Source organism: Pollachius pollachius (assembly GCF_949987615.1).
Source record: "Pollachius pollachius genome assembly, chromosome: 18".
In the NCBI taxonomy this organism is placed as follows: Eukaryota; Metazoa; Chordata; class Actinopteri; order Gadiformes; family Gadidae; genus Pollachius; species Pollachius pollachius.
In genome coordinates, this window is record NC_136951.1 from 4,967,197 (window position 1) to 4,989,073 (window position 21,877).

The following is a 21,877-nucleotide window of genomic DNA, read 5'->3' on the forward strand; positions in this document are numbered from 1 at the left end:
TCTAGTAATGTAATATAGCTGTAGTAGGTTGTAGTATAGGCTACAACCTAAGGCTGTAGTATAGTTGTAGTATAGTTCTGTTAAGGCTGTCGTACAGGTAAAGTATAGGTATGTTTTAATTGCGTATTGTTCCAGTCGTAGTATAGCTGTAGTATATGTGTAGTACAGCTGTAGTAGGGTGTAGTACAGGTATATCATAGTTGAGTATTGTTCCAGTAAGTAAAGGTGTAGTATAGGTGTAGAATAGTTGTATAGGTATATTATAGTTGAGTATCGTTCCAGTAGTAGGATAGCTGTAGTATAGGTGTAGTATAGTGTCATAGGTTGTAGTAAAGGTATGGTATAGTTGAGTATTGTTCCAGTGAGGCTGTAGCATAGGTGCAGTATAGCCATTTTATAGCTGTAGTATAGCTTTAGTGTTGCTGCAGTGCTTAAAGAAGTACCTGGATGAGCTCATCGTCTTTGAGCCAGGTGATGTCAGGCTTTGGGTTGCCCAGGGTGACACAGGGCAACAAGGCCTTGGACTCCAGCAGGAGAGTGAGGTTGGTGGGAGGACGTTTGATCTGAGGTCCTGCAACGTGACGGAGAGATAGAAGAACAATGACTGTTCAACGAAATGTGATCTCTGCAATTAAGCCGTCATTAAGCCGTCCCTAGCAGCAATAGGATAAATTGTCAGCCACAGCTAAGCGCCCGGCGGACTGCAGGCTCCAGCCTAATGCCTCGGGCGACAACAGCCGCAGGACCACTGGATGTGATTACATCCGTGAGGAATGCAGAGTCCCACCCCAGAGCAGTACTAATCACTATGGGGAGAGAGAGAGAGAGAGAGAGAGAGAGAGAGAGAGAGAGAGAGAGAGAGAGAGAGAGAGAGAGATATAGGTAGGTAGGTGGGTGGATGGATGGATGGATGGATGGATGGATGGATGGATGGATGGATGGATGGATGGATGGATGGATGGATGGATGGATGGATGGATGAGATAGATAGATAGATAGATAGATAGATAGATAGATAGATAGATAGATAGATAGATAGATAGATAGATAGATAGATAGATAGATAGATAGATAGATAGATAGATAGATAGATAGATAGATAGATAGATAGATAGATAGATTGATATACAGAGTGATAGCGAGATATATCAATAGATAGATAGATATACAGAGGGCTACAGGGATAGAGCGATGGCTAGATAGAGAGTAACATACTCATCTTGAGCTGCAGGGCTCCACAGCTGTGGGCTGGCTGTCCGATGCCGTTGGACGCGATGCAGCAGAACTCCCCGTTGTCGGCCTCCCTCGCCTGGCTGATGTGCAGCATCTGACCGCCCTCCCTGGTGGAGTACCGGCGGTCATAGTACCTAGTACAACATCAAGTACCACATCAAGTACCACATCAAGTACAACATCAAGTACCACATCAAGTACCAAATCAAGTACAACATAAAGCACAACATCAAGTACCACATCAAGTACAACATCAAGTACAACATCCAGTACAACATCAAGTACAACATAAAGTACAACATCCAGTACAACATCAAGTACCACATCAAGGACAAACATTAACTAACCATCAACAACAAAATAAACTACAACATCAAGAAGAAAGATCAAATCCTACTCTAAACACAGATACCAACCAAGGTACAGAGTTTTCCTAATATCAAGGGCATCGTGTGACACTCTGGGCAACTGTGAAACATTATCCAATGTGTAAACAAGGCACATCGGAGATAAGTAGACTCTCAGTTAGCGTTAGAAATTGGGAAGCGGAGCGCACTATGATAACTGACTGACTGACACATTAGTGAGTAGGTTGGCATCTAGACACGTCCACCAGAGGTTGAGGACAATCTCCCAGGATTCGTTGCTAAAAGTGGGTGGCAACAGTTCAAGACTTTAAAGGAAAGCTGCTTTGCAATAACAATCCAAAGCCTTTAGGCCCTTCATATTGGGGCGGTGACGTGCAGACGCTGTGTGCTTCTTAACACTGTGCTATCAGCAACACATGGATGGATCGGCCAAAGAAAAATCAGAAGAGTGTGTCCCTAACCCTTAACCCATTTTAAACAATTCCTACACACTCTGGTTTGTACAAGAATAGCAACATCGGAAAATGATTTAAAATATATAGATATGAATATATATCAAATATATGAATATATATGTGAAAGGAGAGAGGTCCGAGGAGAGGAGAGAGAGAGAGGTCTGAGGAGAGAGAGAGAGAGAGAGAGAGAGGTCTGAGGAGAGAGAGAGAGAGGGAGAGAGAGAGAGAGAGAGAGAGAGAGAGAGAGAGAGAGAGAGAGAGAGAGAGAGAGTGAGAGAGAGGTCTGAGGTAGGGGTGCGTTGGAATAGTCTATTTTGCTTAAGAACGTTCCTATTGGGGTGAAAAACCTGGACGTATCTGAGTGCAAGCCATGGTAAGAGCTGTTGGAGTTCTCTAAATGCTAAGGAAAGGTGCTTCACAGCTTTCTTTCTCATCTCCTTAGCAGAAGGAACACTGGAGGCTCTGGAGCATCCTTCCCAACACGTGCATTTTTTTTGTTAAACGTTCAGACTACATTGCAATTTCAACCTTGGTAATGAAGTAATATTTTTCACGGGTTGCCAAATTCAAACATCCTGCCTGAAACAACATAATGTGCTTTTAGTAGCCCATCTTTGTACATGGTTTCTCTGCGGCAGACCCACATCCACAACATCCGCTGTCGCTTAATAACCGCAGGGGTCTTTCCCGAAGTCCTTACGGATTCTCTTTCACAAATTCCCTTGGCCTCATTACATTTTTTTCATCAAGGTCAGAGAAAGTGGTTAGCACAAAGTTGGACCCATTTGTAGGAAGTAGGGACCATGACAGGAAGTAGAGGTTATGACAGGAAGTAGAAACCTTGACAGGAAGTAAAAACCAGGACAGGTAGTACAAATATTGAACAGGTCTGCTAGGAGAAGGGGCAGGGCCACAGCCTGCACTTACAGGATTGGCTGGTTGTTCCTGGTCCAGGTGATGTCCGCAGGGGGGCGGGACTCCACCTCACAGACAAAGGAGGCGTTGTGGTCCAATAGGACGTCCACCGTCTCCAGTAGCGTGATGATGCGAGGCGCTGTCAACCAATAGCAACACATGTTTTCGTTATGTCATATTACCGGGAAACCAACAGTCAATCTATCACTGTGATGACCAACGGTCAGTCTGTCACCGTGACGACCGGATGAAACTAAAGAGATAATGTTTATCTGCAGGATGTTGTTGAGGAACAGAGAGAGACCAGCTGCTTGGCATTCCTCACATTCCTCAAGAGTCAACGACTTATGAACAGGAAGAGCAGAGGAGAGGAGGTAGGAGAGATGACAATGGGTAGGATATTGGAGAGACTATAGTGGAGAGGATAGTGGAGCGGATAGGAGGGGAGGAGAGAGAAGAATGGAAAGGACAAATAGGAGACGGACAGGACAAGAGAGAGGAGAGAAACTCCTCAATCCTCAGTCTCTGTACTGTCTAACCCCTACCTGCTCCTTAACGACCTGCCTCTGTACTGTCTAACCCCTACCTGCTCCTTAACGACCTGCCTCTGTACTGTCTAACCCCTACCTGCTCCTTAACGACCTGTCTCTCCACTGTCTAACCCCTACCTGCTCCTTAACGACTTGTCTCTCCACTGTCTAACCCCTACCTGCTCCTTATTATGACTTGTCTCAGGCCCATGTAAGTGAGGAAACGGCACCATCTAGTGTTAAGCGGACAAGACTGACTACTTCATGTTACAGAACGGTGTGAAGACAATCTGTTTCTCATCTCCGTTCATATACTGTGACACAACATGTAAATGTATTGTATAAGTACTCATGTTTTCATTGTTATTTTACTATAAAAATGCCTTGATAATCATATATCACTGTGTTTAAATTGATATATAGCTAGAAACATAGATAGATAGACCGAGTGATAGTTTACCTTTCTGAATGGCGTAGCCGCAGTCCACTAGTATCAACAGGAAGTAGATATTCAGACTTCCTCTCGTCTTCATCATAGCTGGTTCTTTCTTTTTGTCTGGTTATAACTGGTTATGTCCGTTTGTAGCAGGTTCAAACTGGTTATCTATAGTTGTGTCTGGTTCTGTATGGTTCTACCTGCTTATGTATGGTTCTAGCTAGTTCTATATGGTTCTGTCTGGTTGTAGGAAGTTTGTTTCAGTCCAGAACTCTGCTATGATACTATGGAGATAAAAACCTTCCGTCACTGCACTCAGTAAGGAGAGCGAGCGAGAGGGAGAGAGAGAGAGAGAGAGAGAGAGAGAGAGAGAGAGAGAGAGAGAGAGAGAGAGAGAGAGAGAGAGAGAGAGAGAGAGAGAGAGAGTTCTATGTTTCTGTGTGAGTGTGTGTGTGTATGTGTGTGTGTGTGTGTGTGTGTGTGTGTGTGTGTGTGTGAATGATAGACAGTAGCAGGTGGGAGCTTGGCTGTCGTTAGTGTAGTCACTGTGGCTAGATCTCTCTCTCTCTCTTTTCTCTCTCTCTCTCTCTCTCTCTCTCTCGCTTTCTCTTATTTCTCTCATCTCTCTCTCTATATATGCTTACATATATATACATCTATATAAATATATTGATGTATACAGCCCCACACATTCATACACCACACAGACACACACACACACACACATAAAGGTCCGCACCTGTTGGGGTATTTTAGGAAAGGAATTACATTGCAACAGTTTGTTGACCAAAGGACACGTAGCTACACACAACTACACACACATACGTACAACTACACACAGATACGCACACCTACACACAACTTATCATGTACAGACCATACAATCAATGAATTGGAGCGATGTCATTATGTCGATACTGCTTCACCGATAAAGAGGTCCCGTTCTCTTGAGGAACTGATGAAGAGGCATGGTTCTCTTTAGTTAACTGATGAAGACCCACGGCTCTCTTTACTGATGAAGAGGCCTGGTTCTCTTTAGCTAACTGATGAAGAGACATGGTTCTCTTTAGTTAACTGATGAAGAGCCATGGTTCTCTTTACTGATGAAGAGGCCTGGTTCTCTTTAGCTAACTGATGAAGAGACATGGTTCTCTTTAGTTAACTGATGAAGAGCCATGGTTCTCTTTACTGATGAAGAGGCATGGTCATTGTAGGGTAGAGTCTTTTTATTTTTAACAGGATAACGTTTAGGCATTGATCTCTAGCTTTGAGTGGAAGCAGCTTTATACTGCTAGGTAGTGATTCATTTGTAAACCACAAGGAGAGGCTGCTGATCTGGCCGGTAGGGGGGAGAAATAAGACAATCACCCTGATTCAAATCGCTGTGCCGTAGCTCACGTCCACAGAACACTTCAGGTGTCAGTGTGTGTCCTGAGGTGTTGACGTCAATGTTGTGTCCTCTGAGAGCATCGATGAGGAGAGGATGGGAGGATATGGGAGAGAGGACAGTGCAGAGGATAGGAGGAGAGGAGAGGAGAGATGAGCGGAGAGGTAAGAATGGAAAGGACGGATAGGAGACGAACAGGAGGAGAGAGGAGAGAAACACCTCAATCACCACGTCTCTGTACTGTCTAACCCCTACCTGCTCCTTAATGACCTGTCTCTCTACTGTCTAACCCCTACCTGCTCCTTAATGACCTGTCTCTCTACTGTCCAACCCCTACCTGCTCCTTAACGACCTGTCTCTGTACTGTCTAACCCCTACCCGCTCCATAATGACCTGTCTCTGTACTGTCTAACCCCTACCTGCCCCTTAATGACCTGTCTCTCCACTGTCTAACCCCTACCTGCCCCTTATTGAGCTGTCTTTCCACTTGCTAACCCCTACCTGTTACTTATTATGACTAGTCTCAGGCCCATGTCAGTGAGTAAACAGCACCATCTAGTGGTAAGCGGATAACAGTTAGCACACGAGAAATAAGACATTCAAATCGCCGTGCCATAGCTCAGGTCCACAAAACGCCTCAGGTGTCACTGCGTGTCCTGGGGTGAGGATGTCAATGCTGTGTCCTCCTCTGAGAACATTGCTGCAAACGCCTTAAGGAAGCAAGTCACTGCCATAATGTTTTGTATTTGAATATATATATATTTTAACCATTTAAAGGGGACATATTATACCACCAGGTGTGAGTGTGATTAGCCTTACAAGCCGTTTCAAAAATCTGCCCCATCTGACATCACTAGTGGGCCTGTCCACCTAGATCCAGCCTACCCAGTGGACTGAGGTAAACGTTGCTCATCTATCATCTATCAATAACATATTTGTGAAATCAAAACAACACGCTCATTGATTTAACGAGGCAGGTTTGAAACAATCAATTAGGGGAACAAAGCCTCTTAAGTTCTTCTCAGACCTACAACCATGCAACATGCATATCGGAGAATCAGGCCTCTCTTTCATAGTGACAAAAAGTTATGAGCAAAATGCACATGAATTTTTTTTTTTTTTCTCATAATGGGCAGCTGTGTCTACACACTTTAAGGAACATATGTCCATCACACATCAGAATGTGTGGTGTAAAAGGCAGTATTGGAGATAAGAAGGTCCCACCGCCCTGAAACTTGACAACCTTATCTAGGACCTGACTGAGACCCTCACACCGAACCTTGGCCATCTCGGGCCCCGAGGGCCGTGGATTCAGGTTAGGGTTAGGGTTAGGGTCCAGCTTTTTTCAAGAGACCCACAATTTTCACAGAGCAATCCTAAGATGCACCCTGGTTGAAGGTCTAATGACCAAGTTTCGATCTCTTCTCAATTATTTTAGATACATTTCTAGCAAAGGTTTGTGTTTCGAATGCCTCAATGGAGCATTTGACACTCAACAACAGAAATAGTCAATACACACTGATCATGACAATAACCTCTCACATATGAGTGGGTCATTGCCTCGGCGACACTCGGGGAGGCGTTGTTGCGGTCCATAGCAACTACCATAGCAACCTTGACAGTCAACTCACAAGGAAGCAGGCCCATTGATAAGTATAGGCCAAAAAAAACGTAGGAATGTCACATGTTCAGAGACGTTTTTGTAAAACTACTTGTTATTTTGAACCCTAATTTCTGCCTCATATTAGAAAGATCTGAGTTGATGAAATAAAGTAAATATAAGCTAAATTATTCAGAACCTGTTAGCCTTTATGAATTAGGCTTTACACTAGCAGTTACTGGAAACACTGTTGAAGTTCAGAGTCAGCTTCACAAGTGGAATCTCAACTTACAGAATTCTGTTTCTGTAGTTTCTAATAATTCATATAAAATATTAATATATATTTTCTATCAGCTGAAACTCCTCTAGTCTGAGAAAGCTGTACCTGAGCAAGAATGATCTACTGGATACCAGAGAAAAGCTGCTCTCTGATGAAAATGGGAGGCCAAATTGTACATTGGAAACTCTTAGTTTTGGGCAACCTGTTCATAAGCTGTCTAAAAAATCCTGGTTCATACCCAGATCCATGTCCTTCAAAAGCTTTGTAGAGTTAAATAGTTTTTCCTCAACTTTATGGAAGAAACACCACTTGGACTTAGATTAATAATCTTCTGTTCTACTGCTATGCATGTGAATCTGTTAGACTTGAACATTGCTCTGTGAACATCAATAAAAAGCTGACAATTTGTTCAGTGAAATCCAAACTCCTGCACCCTGTTGTTTTTGTATTCTTTGCCTTTCAGTCTGTCGTGACTGAAAGAATAAGTCATTGAGCCAATGAGCCATTGGGAACACGCAATGCTTGTTTGGCGGTCTCAATGGCTCCGTGGGTCGCTGGCAATCTCACAGTGCTGCATACAAGTCTCAATGTCTTTGTACATGCAAGGCCAACTCTTGCACGTCTTTTAGATTTTTCAATACCCACCAATAAGTGTTCTTCATTCACTATTCTCACCCCTTGAAGTGTTTGAATGGCTTTTCCAGCTTCACATGAACTTGCCACTGTAACTGTTGCCCCCTCTCCTCTTCCTTCATTACTCTCCTTTCATCCTTCAACACTGAAGGATGAAGGACAGCTAGAGAAACACTTCTCTATCTATTTCAGCCCATTTTGGTCCCTGGTATCTGTGCATTTGAATCAGTCCGCATTGATTTGCAAATCCTTTTCTGTGGTGCTTTTGGTATTGAGTAAGCGAGCCCTGCTCAATGTATTGGCTACTACTAGGTATTTGCTAGGCTTGAATTCAAATGTAAGACCATACATTTTGAGTCACAGCATTGAACGTTGTAAGCGCAGCTGCGCTCCACACAGTGGTTTCTGTGAGAGGGCTTTAAGTGGCTTATGATCGGTCTCTGTACTACTGTTCCTCCATATATATTGGTGAAATGTTTCACAGCCAAACACTGCTCTTAGTGTCTCCTTTTCTATATTGCCATAGTATATTTCCGCAGTTTCCATGGTTTGACTGGATAGCCCTTTGGGTCATGCTAGTAGATACTTCCAATGGTTGGTCTTGGCCATACTATTTTAGGACCTTCAGTGAAGCTGTTCTTTAGCCACTTCAATTCTCTCTTTGCATGCATCAACTTCTACTGCCACATTGTGACAGTTTCTAACAGGCTTTACAGCAGATGAGATCTGTTTGGTGACCTCCAGCCTCCATCCAAAGGAGGCACACTCCAGCTCATGTCTCATGGCAACATTCTGCCACAAATTCACCTTCCCTTTCCTTCTCACTTAGGTAAGGCAAGGCAGGCAAGGCAATTTTATTTGTATAGCGCATTTCTTACATCAAGCAGTTCAATGTGCTTTACAGAGAAAAAAACAACAGTATAATTTATAGTGAAGAAGTACATACAAACAATATAATGAAAGTCCTTCAGTGAAATTACATATGTACTAACAAATAAAGGGAGAAAAAGATAAAAAGGAATAAGAAATTTAAAAAGACCTTGAGTAAGGTCAGACATTTCAGATATAAATCGATTAGAATAAAAATAAAAAAGAGAAGGAAAACATTAGAAATGTTAATAGTATGCATCACTGAAGAGCTTAGTCTTTAGTTTTGATTTAAAAATAGAAGTTCTGGCAGCGTTTTTAATTTCTTCTGGCAGTTTGTTCCAGAGTTTAGCTGCATAAACAGTAAACACTGTCTCACCACATTTTGTTTTGGCAGTAGTTTGAACCAAAAGATTTTTGTTTTGAGACCTCAGTGATCTGGCTGGGGTGTGCTGTATGAACATGTCATGTATGTAGTTTGGTCCAATGCCATTTATTGCTTTAAAAACCAGAAGTAGAGCTTTAAAATCAATTCTATAAATAACTGGAAGCCAGTGTAAGGACCGTAGGATAGGGGTGATGTGCTCACTCATTTTAGTCCTAGTTAGCACCCTAGCAGCAGCATTGTGTATAGTTTGTAGTTGCTTTATAGTTTTTTTGGGAATCCCAGTTAAAAGGGCATTACCGTAGTCTATCCTACTTGAAATGAAAGCGTGAATAAGTTTTTCTGGGTCACTCTCTGACATAAGGTTCCTCAATTTTGCAATGTTCTTCAGGTGAAAAATTGCTGATTTAGTGACTGATTTCACATGATTATTGAAGCTCAAATCACTGTCAATGATTATGCCCAGATTTCTTACAGCATCCTTTGCCTTAAGTAAGTAAGTAAAGTAGCAACCCTGGATCTTTGCTATTTGTTCCCAAATATAATGACCTCAGTTTTGTCTGTGTTCAACTGAAGAAAGTTTTGTGACATCCAAGTGTTAACCTGGTCGAGACACTAATGGAGAGAATTAAGGGGTGCATAATCATTGGGAGACAGAGCAAGGTAAATTTGAGTGTCATCTGCATAGTTATGATAACACATTGAGTTTTTCCTGAGGATCTGGCCAAGTGGGAGCATGTAGAGATCAAACAATAAGGGGCCTAGGATTGATCCCTGAGGAACACCACAAGTCAGGGTTGCTGGTTTTAAGGTGTAGTTTTCTTTAGCAACAAAGTAGCTCCTGCCCTGTAAGTAAGATTGTAGCCATTTTATGACAGCACCTGAAAAACCGACCCAGTGCTTCAGTTGATGGAGAAGTATATGGTGGTCAATAGTATGAAATGCTGCACTGAGGTCCAGTAGTACCAGGACAGTTGTTTTGCCTGCATCAGTGTTCAGACAAATGTCGTTTATCACCTTTATAAGGGCTGTCTCTGTGCTATGGTTAGTGCGGAAGGCAGATTGATAGTCATCAAAATAACTATGTGACGATAGAATAGCAGTTAATTGGTTAAAAACATTTTTTTCAATAATTTTTCAGATAAAAGGTAGATTTGAAATTGGTCTGTAGTTGTTTAGTACTGAACAATCCAAGTTACGTTTTTTAAAGCAGGGGCTTTACGACTGCTGTTTCTAGGGACCTGGGAAAGTTACCAGTTTTTAGTGATGTATTTATAATCTGAAGCACATCTGTTGTTATTAAAAAGACTACTGGGTAACGTATTCAGACTTAGTCTGTAGGTTGTTAAAGGTTCTATGTTAGACATATTATGGTGTTTTCCCAACAAGTAAACATAGCATATGAGTTCCAGAAAACATGTTATTGAAGCTGTTTGCTGGAAATAGCTTTTAGGAAAAAAAAACTTGCCTACCGCTATTCCCCTCTGTTTCAGTCCCTTCAGAATGTGCTGTTTCTGGAGGCTGTAGCTTTAATGCAAATGAGCTGCTGCCCAGTGACCAATGAGCTGTCAGAGTGAACCACAGCATGGAGGAGAAGTGATTGTTGCCGTTTGCGGACTCCCGGAGCTCTATATCAATATAATATAATATATTATATAATAATAATAATAATAATAATAATAATAATAATAATAATATTATATGATATATGTAGGTATTTGTATAATATTATATCTAATATCACAGCCAAAAGTTATGTTCGCCTCGGATGATATAATGAATCATAAAGACTCCGTCTGACGTCTCTGGTACTTCCACAACAACAAAAAGACTCATAGTGGGGGTTATCTCGGCCATGTTTGCGAAGAATTGGGGGCAAGGAACTTTGGCCTTGACTCTGAAGTCCATATTGACCCACGACATGGAGGAGAAGGGGATTGTACTCCCGGAGCTGAGCTGCCGGACTGCCGCCGAGCTCCCCCCGCCGGACCTGCCCTGCCAGAGCTGCCGGACTGCCACCAGAGCTTCGGCAGCAGTCCAGCAGCCCCGGCGGGAAAGGGATTGAACTCCAAGAGCTGACCTGCCGGGCAGTCACATGGCAAACTGACAAAGTAGAAATCCATTTTTGTATGGAATATCCCTGCTTCTAAAATGCGCAAACATCTCCGCCCAGCGCTCGTCTGCTGGTCCACAAAATCTCAGCTATGGTCTGATTGGAGGGGGGTGGGGAAGTGGGAGGTAATATTCAAATGTACCCCCTTCCTACGTAGGAGGGGCGCCGAAACTGACTCACTCGTTTGGTAACTGTAGGCGGGGTACTTTCAGAATTCCATGACTCAAAAAATACAGACTTTTTTCAAAGTTTGTATGCATGTGGGAGCACCAGAGACCCAAAACAACACCCCAAATCCCAGGAAGTGTTGTCATAATAGGTCCCCTTTAATAAATTATGTTTGTATTTAAAATAACATAATAGATCATGAACACAAAGAAAAAAAAACTTTCCTTCTGTTCAATGATACCTGATTCAGAATCCAGGATACGTTGGCTGATGATGAACATCTTCATAGATTCCACGGTTCGCTTTAAATTACCTTGAAGAAGTTCTGCCTCCCCCAGGGCCCAGTTAAAATGTAATGCTTAACATACAGGGACATCCAGCAGATGGTTGACGTACACATCCCCAATGTCCACAGTCCATTTGGATAATGGTGCCTGTTAAATAGTTAGATGCTTACAAATAGTACATTAAAGAAGTACCCAAAAGAACACAAGGGATTATAAACATATTTGAGTTCAAGGTTATGCAGTCTTGACGTTGTTCTGGTTCATAAGAGAAGACAACCCCTTTTTATTCTACACTACTTTATTGGAGCTGTTCACCTCATACGGTTATGTTCTTTTCTAGGGTAGCAGTTGACATAGTCCAAATAGACCTTATGATAACGTTCTTAAAGAGGCAGAAGGCTGTTTTCTACTCTGGTATTTTCTGGCCTGCATCAATATTCCACCTGAATTGGACCAATCAACTGGCTAAGTAAAATGCTAACCTGCTAGCTAAGCAACATGCTAACAGCTTCCTAAGCTACATGCTAAACTACTGGCTAAGCTACATGCTCACCTTCTAGCTAAGCTACATACTAACCTGCTGTCTAAGCTAAATATTAACCAGCTAGATAAGATACATGCTAACAGCTTCCTAAGCGACAACCTAACCTGCTAGCAAAGCTACATGCTAACCTGCTGGCTAAGCCACATGCTCACCTTCTGGCTCAGGTACAAGCTATCGTGCCAGTTCACACCAGGGCGGATTACAGCAGAGGAAGCAACATGCATTTTGCGGTGCTTACATGCACTCACATGCACATACCAACACACCCTGCAGCACTGGGTGCTACGTGCAGACGGTCTGTGGTGGAGGTGAACTGAAGGTAGGCAAACTTTTGTCTCCAGGTCAGATGACAGAGACTGGACTAGACTGGACTAGCTTTGTAACAATACCGACCCTGTAGTGCTAACACTAGTTAAACTAACGCTGTTATGTATAAATAGTGACACTGTAGTGCAGACACACGCATGGTGAATTTAATTCAAAATCAATACTTCCTGGAGCAAGCTTGTAGACGGTTGAGTTTAATATTTGACTTGACCGTACACGTCTATCTTAGGGTGTGTTCATTTTGAAACTGACGAGAGGAATCACCTACCAAATTTAACAACAAAGTTAATTCATCAGTTGTATTTGATTTGCTAGTTGACAGGTTTGAGCATACCATTGCAGTTGTGACGTTAGCATAGCATAGCACAGCATTATTGTTTCACTTTTAATGTTCCTGATGTCAACAATTTTTTTTGCTACAAGAGAGAGTGTGAGGGAGAGAGGGTTGAGCAAGAGGGTAGGAGGGAGAGGGAATTGTGTGGAGGTCCTCCTCTGTGACCTTTGAACCCTGCTGTTAAACAATGTTTGAGATTGCTGAACCAATAGTGTCAGGGGTTTCTGTAGACATGAATATAGATGGGTTAAAGTGCAGAGACACACCCACACACACAAGCAGACATGAGGACTGGAACACACACACACACACACACAGACACACACACACACACAGACACACACACACACACACACAGAGGACAACTCATACTTGAGCAAACACACAGGTAAAAACCAGAGAACCGTGTTTTATCGTTCATATTAATTTGATCATCATATTCAAATCAACATGGTGGTTCTCTGTTCAGCATATTCAGAACAACACGGTGGTTCTCTGTTCAGCATATTAATAACAACATGGTGTTTCTATGTTCATCATATTCATAACAACAGGGTGGTTCTATGTTATATTAATAGCATCATAATGATATAAGGTAGAAACAACATGTTGTTCAAAACAACACACGCACAACACCACCTCAGTTATTTATAAATAAATAAATAAATATATTTATGCGTGTTAGTGTGTTTTAGTTCTACCACTGCTAAAGTTTCATAGTAATATCGTATATACGTTGTAATGTTGCCTTTTGTGAGCCTTCCTGGTTTGATGGGCCACGTGACATTCCAGCAGGGGGCGATAAAGCAACACCTATGGATTCCCGCAGCCATGCAACTGATTGTGTCATGTCATTGGCTAGTCATTGTTATCTTTAGCTACATTAGCCTCTTTAGCTAACCAGCTCGAAAACAAACAATACAACTTTACATTGTATTGCACACACAAGACATAAATTTGTGATCGGAATAAAGTAGCAATGTATTCAACTATGTAAGAGCATTTAAAATTGACATTAAAATGACCAACGTGGTACAAATACAAAGAAAATAAATTTCTTCACGGGCACAGCCATTTTTGTTTTTGTTTGCCTTACTGAACTCGGTATACTCTCAGAATTCCGAGTGGGACCGACCAAAAGTCTGCGTTCCTCAGTGAAGTGTTACAAGAAAGCCGGGAGATTTCCGCAAAAACAACTCGGGCGGGTGATATCTGGAACATACCATGAGACTGAGACGAGATCCCTTATTTCGGAATTTCTTCGGTTTGGATCCATTCTTTTTTAAAAAACGTGCTTCTTTGCAAACATAATCAGCCTACTCATGTTGTTGTACTTGTTGTACTGGTAGACTTTTTCCCTTGCTTTAAACATATTTTACGTCTGCTAAGATAGAAAAAATCGAATGGTGTGTTTCAGATGCCTCGTACACCATCTGCATGAGTTGCTCTTTTGACATAATTTCCTGGCTTGAAGCACTTTAGCATTCCCGTTTTTCTTTGTGATTGTGTCAGGTCATTTGCTAGTCATTGTTATTGTTAGCTACATTAGCCTCCTTCGCAAACCAGCTCGAAAACATACAACACAACTTTACATTGTGTTGCAAGCACAGCCAGACCGTGCAATTCACAAATTGGTGACCGGAATAAAGTAGCAATGCAACCAAGTGTGTAAGAGCATTTAAATTACCAACGTGGTTCAAATACAAAGAAAATAAATGTTTTTACTATACTTTTACTTACATTTTTGGTTGTCGAGTTATACGGTCAGCCTCACCGAACTCGGTATACTGTCAGAATCCCGAGTGGGACTGACCAAAAGGGGGCGTTCCTCCGTGAAATGACGCTGGGAGATTTCCCCGCTTGCAACTCAGGCGGGTGGTGTACAAGTCATCTGGAACAAGTGTGAAACAGCTCGACCATAAGTGCACTCAAACTTTACTTCTGTGATAGTGTGACGTGTGATGCTGAAGTGCAGAAGGGGGGGGGATTGTTGTATTTTGTCACCATAAAACTAGCCCTTTACGTCTGGGATGCGGGTCCTTTACCTTGTGGGCCGCCATGTTTGCACCACCACGTTTCTGCAGTGGCCCAGAACCTACAGAAGGCTCCTCAGAGAAAGCGTTTTTAATTTAGTATCTTCGTTGTATTGGTGCGCCATACACCGTCGCTTTTGTGCTATAAGTGTCGGAGGTGGCATTATAAGTGTCCCAGAAGCTTAACCCTCTCTGGCCATCAACATCAGCCGCTGGCAAGACTCAACATATCATTACACACGGTGGCATTATATCTTTGTCTCCGAGAGGCTTAACTCTTGCAGCTGGATTTCGACATAAACCGCTGGCATGATGGAACTCCACACATACACACAGCGTGATGTAATATGCAAGTGTCTGAGCAGCTTAACCCTCTCTCAGATGTGCCTCAAATCGCCTAGTGAAGATGAGTAGGCGCTATCCTTTCCCCTTGTAATCCCAAGTGTAAAATTGAAGTAAATGGCTTCAACTTCATGTTTTGGAGATGATAATTTTTATAGGTTGTTTCCCTGTTCGATTAAAAGTAGGCTTTCACTTTTTTGGAGAGTTTATATCTAAAATTAAACTATTGCGATTCAACTACACACCATAATTTCATCAAAAGCAACCTTTATTCACATATCGCAATGTATTGGCTTGTAGTGCCGATTGATATTGAGATCAATGATCAATACATATAACAGATAGGGATTATAGGTCTATGAATATAGTTTACCACTATGGATGCAATAGGAGAACTGTGTGTTGAGAAACATACCAACGCTGATACCTTTGCCATGTCCTACACTGGACACTATAAATTAAAATGTATAGTGTCCATGGTGACTATTACAAAGATTAACCAGTTGTGATATGTTAAAATGATTTGACGGCTTAAGCCGTCAAATAACAATGTTGCTTTTTTACAAAACAAAAATCGTGGCGCATTTGTACATTCCCATTCAGCTCTGTTGTTATAACTTTACTGACATGGGATAAAATTGCCTTTAATTTAAAATGACCTTAACTTGTAAGCAATGACCTATAGTTTTACATTAACAGACTTTGTCACTCAATACAATTCATAACTCCATCAAGGAACCTCATCACTTGACACGTTATTCAATGCTATCCTAGACAATGACATCACTTTTGGAGTACCTACTGGCACCTCACAGTATATATACAGTATATAGTTTTAATATCATTATGTGTGTATTCTGTGTACCCTAATACATGTTTAATTAGAATTGGTCCGGACCACTGGAGGCAGCTGGTACATAGCTGACATACCTCAGGTAGAGAGTCATACTGAGACAGAGGGGAGAGAGACATGCTCACAGAGAGAGAGAGAGAGAGGGGGGAGAGACGTGCTGAGACAAAGAGAGAGGGCAGAGAGACTTGCTGAAACAGAGAGAGGGAGGGAGTGAGTGAGAGCAAGAAAGAGGGAGAAGGGAGTCAGTGAGCGAAAGGGGGAGGGAGTGAGTGAAAGAGATAGAGAGTGAGGAAGAGAGAGAGGGAAGGAGTGAGTGACGGTCACAGTTCTTAGTGTCGTGGCATATATTCAGAAGAGAGAGGGAAGGATAATTATAGAGGGGGGAGAGAGAGGGAGCGAGTAGCCACGTGTTTCTTCTGAAAAATAAACAAATTACAGACTTTAACTGGGTGGAGAGAGAGACGGGGAAAGAGTCGGAAAGAGAGGAGGAAAAAGGGAAGGGGAGAAGGAGGGACGGAGAGAGCTTTTACGAGAAAGAGAAAGAGAAAGAGCAAAGGGAGAGAGGGAGGCAGGGGGGGGAGAGTTTTATAAAGAGAGAGGGGGACATTTAGGTCATTCAAGGTAAGAATCTCTAGAAGCTTCCTCGAAAGGATTTGTTTGTTTTCTCAGATGGTCCCAGGCCATGTGTCTGTGTTTACGTGGTGTGTGTGTGTGTGTGTGTGTGTGTGTGTGTAGATGGATCCTCCTCTTCCACCAGTGATCCCAGCAGGTGAGGGGAGACCCCTTACCAGGTGAGACCTCTGATGTATTGTTCTGATGTGTTGTTCAGTTGTTGTGTTGCATGTGAGTGTGTAACAATGTGTATTTATTTCAGAGCAGAGTTTCTTACCTTGTTAAAAACATACAACTGTTACCTGAAAGAAAACACTCAACACCACCTCAGTTACTGTCAGGTACCTAATAACTTTTTATGTATATATATATATATATATATATATATGCGTATGTGTGTGTGTGTGTGTATGTGTTGTATGGGTTTAGGAGTACAATATAAGTACTATAGTAGTAGTATTGTCGATGTTGCCAGGGTGACAGAGGTAGCGTGGATATGCTGGTTACACATTACAGAATATTTCACCCAATCCCCCCCCTTCAACTCTGGCCAGCAAAGAAACAATTTATTGACTGATCTGTTTCTAAAGTACCTGTGGAGTGGGGTATGTTAAGATTTGACTTCCCCAAACCTGATCGGGAAACATAATCGCAAATATAAAAGTTGTTCAATAATTACGATCCGATGTTCTGTGAAGTGGGGGTTATCCCGATGACACTAGAGTACTCCGTGTTTGGATTGTCATGTTGGAAAGAAGATGGCGAAATAGGACCCACACCGACCGGGAATCGTAACAGAAGCCATGGCGGCAAAAGCCAAAGTGTTCTTGATTTGCTAAATAGAGGGGTCCAATTTACGCTGCAACATGCATCGTCCATTCTCACTATGTCTCCATGACTTAATACATAGTTCTTTAGCAGTTCTTTAGGATGTCCACCGTTTGTTAACGATAAAGTCAGCAATATTGGGATTTGCCGGGTTTCGGTTATGTCATTTAGGACAGCCTTGTTTGTTAATAGAATTGGTTAATGTATGTCGAACTGTGTTGGTAAAAGCCTTTTAGATACACAACGAAAGTTACATTTAGCTTCGTAAGTGGGTGTAAACAAGTGTGTGTGGGCTCTCACCTTTTCTAAATTTGAAAAGACGTATTGTGTGTTCCAGGCCCACTATACTTGTACTAATGTTGGGAATGTTGCCAGGGCGACGGAGGGGGCGTGGCTTTGGAGGGTCTTCTCAACATCTCCTGGGGAGTCCGCCGGCCAATCAGACTCAAGATCCAGGATGAAAAGCAGACACTTCCCATCACTCACCTCATGTCACCTGATCCGGGAGGACCAGTCCTCAGTCCTCTGGATGACAAAAGGTTGGTCTGCGGATTTCACATTACCTAAACTCTCTTGAATTTTCTCAAAATGGCGGCGTATCGGTAATAAAAAATCCCATGATGCATTCTGATGTACAAGCCCTATATCATGTTCACATGTATGCAGGCCCGCCACTCTCTATACGCAGAGTACGCAGAGTGCGTAAGGCACCGAGTACCTGGGGGGGGGGGGCACCAAAAATTCTGGTTTGTAAAAAAAATAATAATAATTGTTACATTATTGAATTAAAAAAATATATAAATTAGTTATGAAGAGGCCCACCGTTGTTTTTTCTTAATTGTATAACCTATCACTCAATTTCGGCAATTATATGTTTACCTAATACATAAAAAGAGGCTCCCCTTCTCCCCCCCCCCCCACTCGCGTAGGGCATCGATACGGCCAGCAGCGGCCCTGCATGTATGCATTCATTATATGGTACACTTTGTTTAGTACATAGATTTTGGTGCATCTCTCTCTCTCTCTCTCTGTCACTCTCTCTCTGTCACTCTCTCTAGGGGTATGACGAGATGGGGAGAGTATAGTGACCTCCATCAGATTGATGAGATGTCTGAGACGTCTGAGACAACGTCTAAGACAACGACCAAAGGCAGGTTTGGTTGTTGGTTGTAGTGTTGTCTTTTTCTGTTTGTTTTCATATTTCATCGGTTGTTTTGTTTTTTGTGTAGAATATTTCTTTGGGGGGGATAATGCTTGATGTTTTGGTTAACAATCTTTTGCATGACGACAAACTTGAATTTTAAATAAACTTAAATGAAAACATGTTATTTAGCAGGCTGTTTATTTTTTCGCTAATATGACTAATGACTCAATTACTGTGTTGGCTCATAATTAAATAAGTAATATTTTAACTAACTGTTTATTTATAACTAGCAAAATTGCTTTTTAAATAGCTGTTTATTTATAACTAGCAAAGTTGACTTTCACAAACTATTTATTTACAACTAATATAGTTGTGTTTTAACTCACTGTTCATTAACAATAAATCAAGTTGTATATTAGCTAACTGTTAATAAATAAATAAAGTTATATTTCTATGGTACTACAGGTCCTCGTATCTACGAGTCCACCACCCTTCAGCCTGGGAAGCCCAAACCCCTGGAGCTGGAGGCGGAGTCTAACCTATTCCGCTGTATGAGCGATGCCTCATTGGTCAAGAGGAGAAGGGGGCGAGGCAAGACGGCAGCACAACGCGAGAGAGAAAAGCAGCATCGCTTTTCTATCAATGGCCACTTCTATAACTATAAGGTTGTTCTGTTTTCTGTAAACTATCACTGCTATAACTAAACGTTTGCTCTATCTTTTGTAATATAATATTATCCCTCCCTATCTCTCCAGACCTCTATTTTTATTCCCTCCTTCGGTACTCCCACCAAAGTCAGGATCTCCAGCCAGATGAGAACTCACCAGGTGATAGAACAGCTACTGCACAAGTTCAAGGTACAACTACTACTACCACTAGCACTAGTTATGTTTCTGTGGCTTAGTATTTCCACTTCTTCTCTGCTTGAGTATCACTTCTGGGGTATAGTATTTCTGCTTCTTCTTCTTCTTCTTCTTCTTCTGCTTCTTCTTCTTCTTCTTCTTCTTCTTCTTCCTCTTCTTCTTCTTCTTCTTCTTCTTCTTCTTCTTCTTCTTCTCTGTTTTAGTATTTCTTCTAGGGTTATTTTTTAGTATTTCCTCTTCTGTGTTTTCAGATAGAGAACGACCCCCAGGACTTTGCTCTCTACTGCCTCCACCAGACTGGAGGTCAGAGTTATATATCTCTTTGTTTCGATAGAAATACGTGGTTTTCTTAACTGTATATGAGTAGAAGGGTTTTGCCTAGTCTAATCTGATTCGTCACGCTGGACTCATCGTCAAATGATCATCAAATCATAAACAATATATTTTTTAATAAAGGCAGCTCAATGATGTCAAATTTATTTGGAGTTATGTGGACTCAAACACTTCAAAACCATCCATTATGTTCTCTTCTACTGGGGAGAGCAGCACGTCCGCTATACGGACAAGTTCCTCTACAAACAAAATCAACTTTGAACAATATGACGACAATGTGCTCATGTCATCTGTTCATGTCAACATCTGAATTCAAATCAACAGAAAATATAATTAGTTAAAAATTAATATATTCCATGGAATCCAACAGTGGTCGGTCTCCGTTCTGTCTGATACGTACGGTATTTTCCTGAGTTTATGTGTGTGTGTGTGTGTGTGTGTGTGTGTCAGAGAGGAGGAGGCTGACTGGTCAGGACCAGCCCCTTTGGGAGCGCTTCCTGCAGGGTCCCTCTGAGGACATTATGAAGGTCTTCCTGATGGACAGCGATGAACAGGAAGTCAGCAACGATGTGAGTCTTCTTCCTGTGATGCTATCCCCCTCGTCATTGTGTGTGTGTGTGTGTGTGTGTGTGTGTGTGTGCGTGTGTGTGTGTGTGTGTTTGTGTGTTAGTAGTAACTCTTCTTCTGTGGTTCCAGGTGGCTCAATATCTGAACCTAGAGCTGCCCATCCTAGAGCAGGTTCTGCTCAAACTCCAAGAAGAAGAGAACCGAGAAATACTTACCGTCATGACCAAGTCAGTACCCTCTCTCTCTCTCTGTCTCTCTCTCTCTCTCTCTCTCTCTCTCTCTCTCTCTCTCTCTCTCTCTCTCTCTCTCTCTCTCTCACTTCCTTTAGACTAGAGGCTGACCAATAACACACGTCCTTTAGACTAGAGGCTGACCAATCACAAGCTTCCTCTAGACTAGAGGCTGACCAATAACACACTTCCTCTAGACTAGAGGCTGACCAATAACGCACTTCCTCTACACAAGAGGCTTACCAATAACACACATCCTCTAGACTAGAGACTGACCATAACACATTTTCCTTCTAGAGGCTGACCAATCACACCCTTCCTCTATACTAGAGTTTGACCAATCACAAGCTTCCTCTGCACTAGAGGCTGACCAATCACAAGCTTCCCCTAGACTAGAGGCTTACCTATCACAAGCTTCCTCTAGACAAGAGGCTGAACAATGGCACACTTTCTCTAGACCAGGGGTCACCAACCTTATTGAACCTGAGAGCTAAATGATGGGTACTGAGTCATATGAAGGGCACCCAGTTTGATACACTCTTCTGAAATAACAAATTTGAAATAACTCAGTTTGCCTTTAGTTATATATTATTATCAATGATTAATGATACTCATCTATGTGAAGACACTGATCATGTTAATGATTTCTCACAATAATTATCAACAATGACTCAAAAAAGGTGTGAAAGAGTTGTTCAAGAATGAGTTGTGCTATTCTTAGAACAGGCCTGCGGGCGCCTCATATGATCCTTGCGGGCGCCCTGGTGCCCGCGGGCACCATGGTGACGACCCCTGCTATAGACTAGAGGCTGACCAATAAAACAGGTCCCCTAGACTAGAGGCTGAACAATAGCACACTTCCTGTAGAGGCATGTAGATATAAAGATAATTATGTCCTGATGGGATTTAACATTTGTGTCTGTGATGTGTGTGTATGTGTATGTGATGTGTGTGTGTGTGTCTGTGGTCTGTGTGTGTGTTTGTTACAGATATCGTCATCAGCAAAATTTGATGTCTCACATGTTGAGCAGCCAGAGCACTCACATCGAGACCAGTGTCTGACCAGGATATTCATACCGGTTAACCTGTTAACGGAATAAAATCTGAAATATTAATGAATCTCTATTTGTTTTATAAGGTACACACAAAAGTGTGTGTGTGTGTTGGAAATAACACACACATACACACGCACAAACACAGGCACACCTGC

General features: G+C 42.1%; 2 protein-coding genes across 3 annotated transcripts in view; one reads left to right on the forward strand and one right to left on the reverse strand.

The window, feature by feature from the left end:
- Positions 1–4,034, reverse strand: part of musk (muscle, skeletal, receptor tyrosine kinase) — a gene marked incomplete at both ends in the record, with an annotated part of 12,981 nt that extends 8,947 nt beyond the window's left edge. Inside the window, 4 exons of the mRNA XM_079755897.1 lie at positions 444–571; positions 1,216–1,367; positions 2,984–3,110; positions 3,962–4,034. Of these exons, the coding sequence (XP_079612023.1) occupies positions 444–571; positions 1,216–1,367; positions 2,984–3,110; positions 3,962–4,034 (480 nt within the window). The remainder of the gene's footprint in view (positions 1–443; positions 572–1,215; positions 1,368–2,983; positions 3,111–3,961) is intronic.
- Positions 4,035–12,439: 8,405 nt separating this feature from the next.
- Positions 12,440–21,763, forward strand: rassf6 (Ras association domain family member 6; the record flags this gene model as incomplete). Of its 2 annotated transcripts, none has more annotated exons than XM_079756256.1 (11): positions 12,440–12,520; positions 16,826–16,881; positions 16,965–17,043; positions 17,906–18,069; positions 18,589–18,680; positions 19,140–19,339; positions 19,430–19,531; positions 19,789–19,840; positions 20,321–20,439; positions 20,567–20,664; positions 21,657–21,763. In XM_079756256.1, the coding sequence occupies 11 exons, from the start codon at positions 12,440–12,442 to the stop codon at positions 21,727–21,729; spliced, it is 1,116 nt and encodes a 371-aa protein (XP_079612382.1). In that variant the 3' UTR covers positions 21,730–21,763. The 2 variants fall into 2 exon arrangements, with proteins under 2 accessions (XP_079612382.1, XP_079612383.1); XM_079756257.1 differs by lacking the exon at positions 12,440–12,520 and adding an exon at positions 16,646–16,711.
- Between the last annotated feature and the right edge of the window lie 114 nt (positions 21,764–21,877).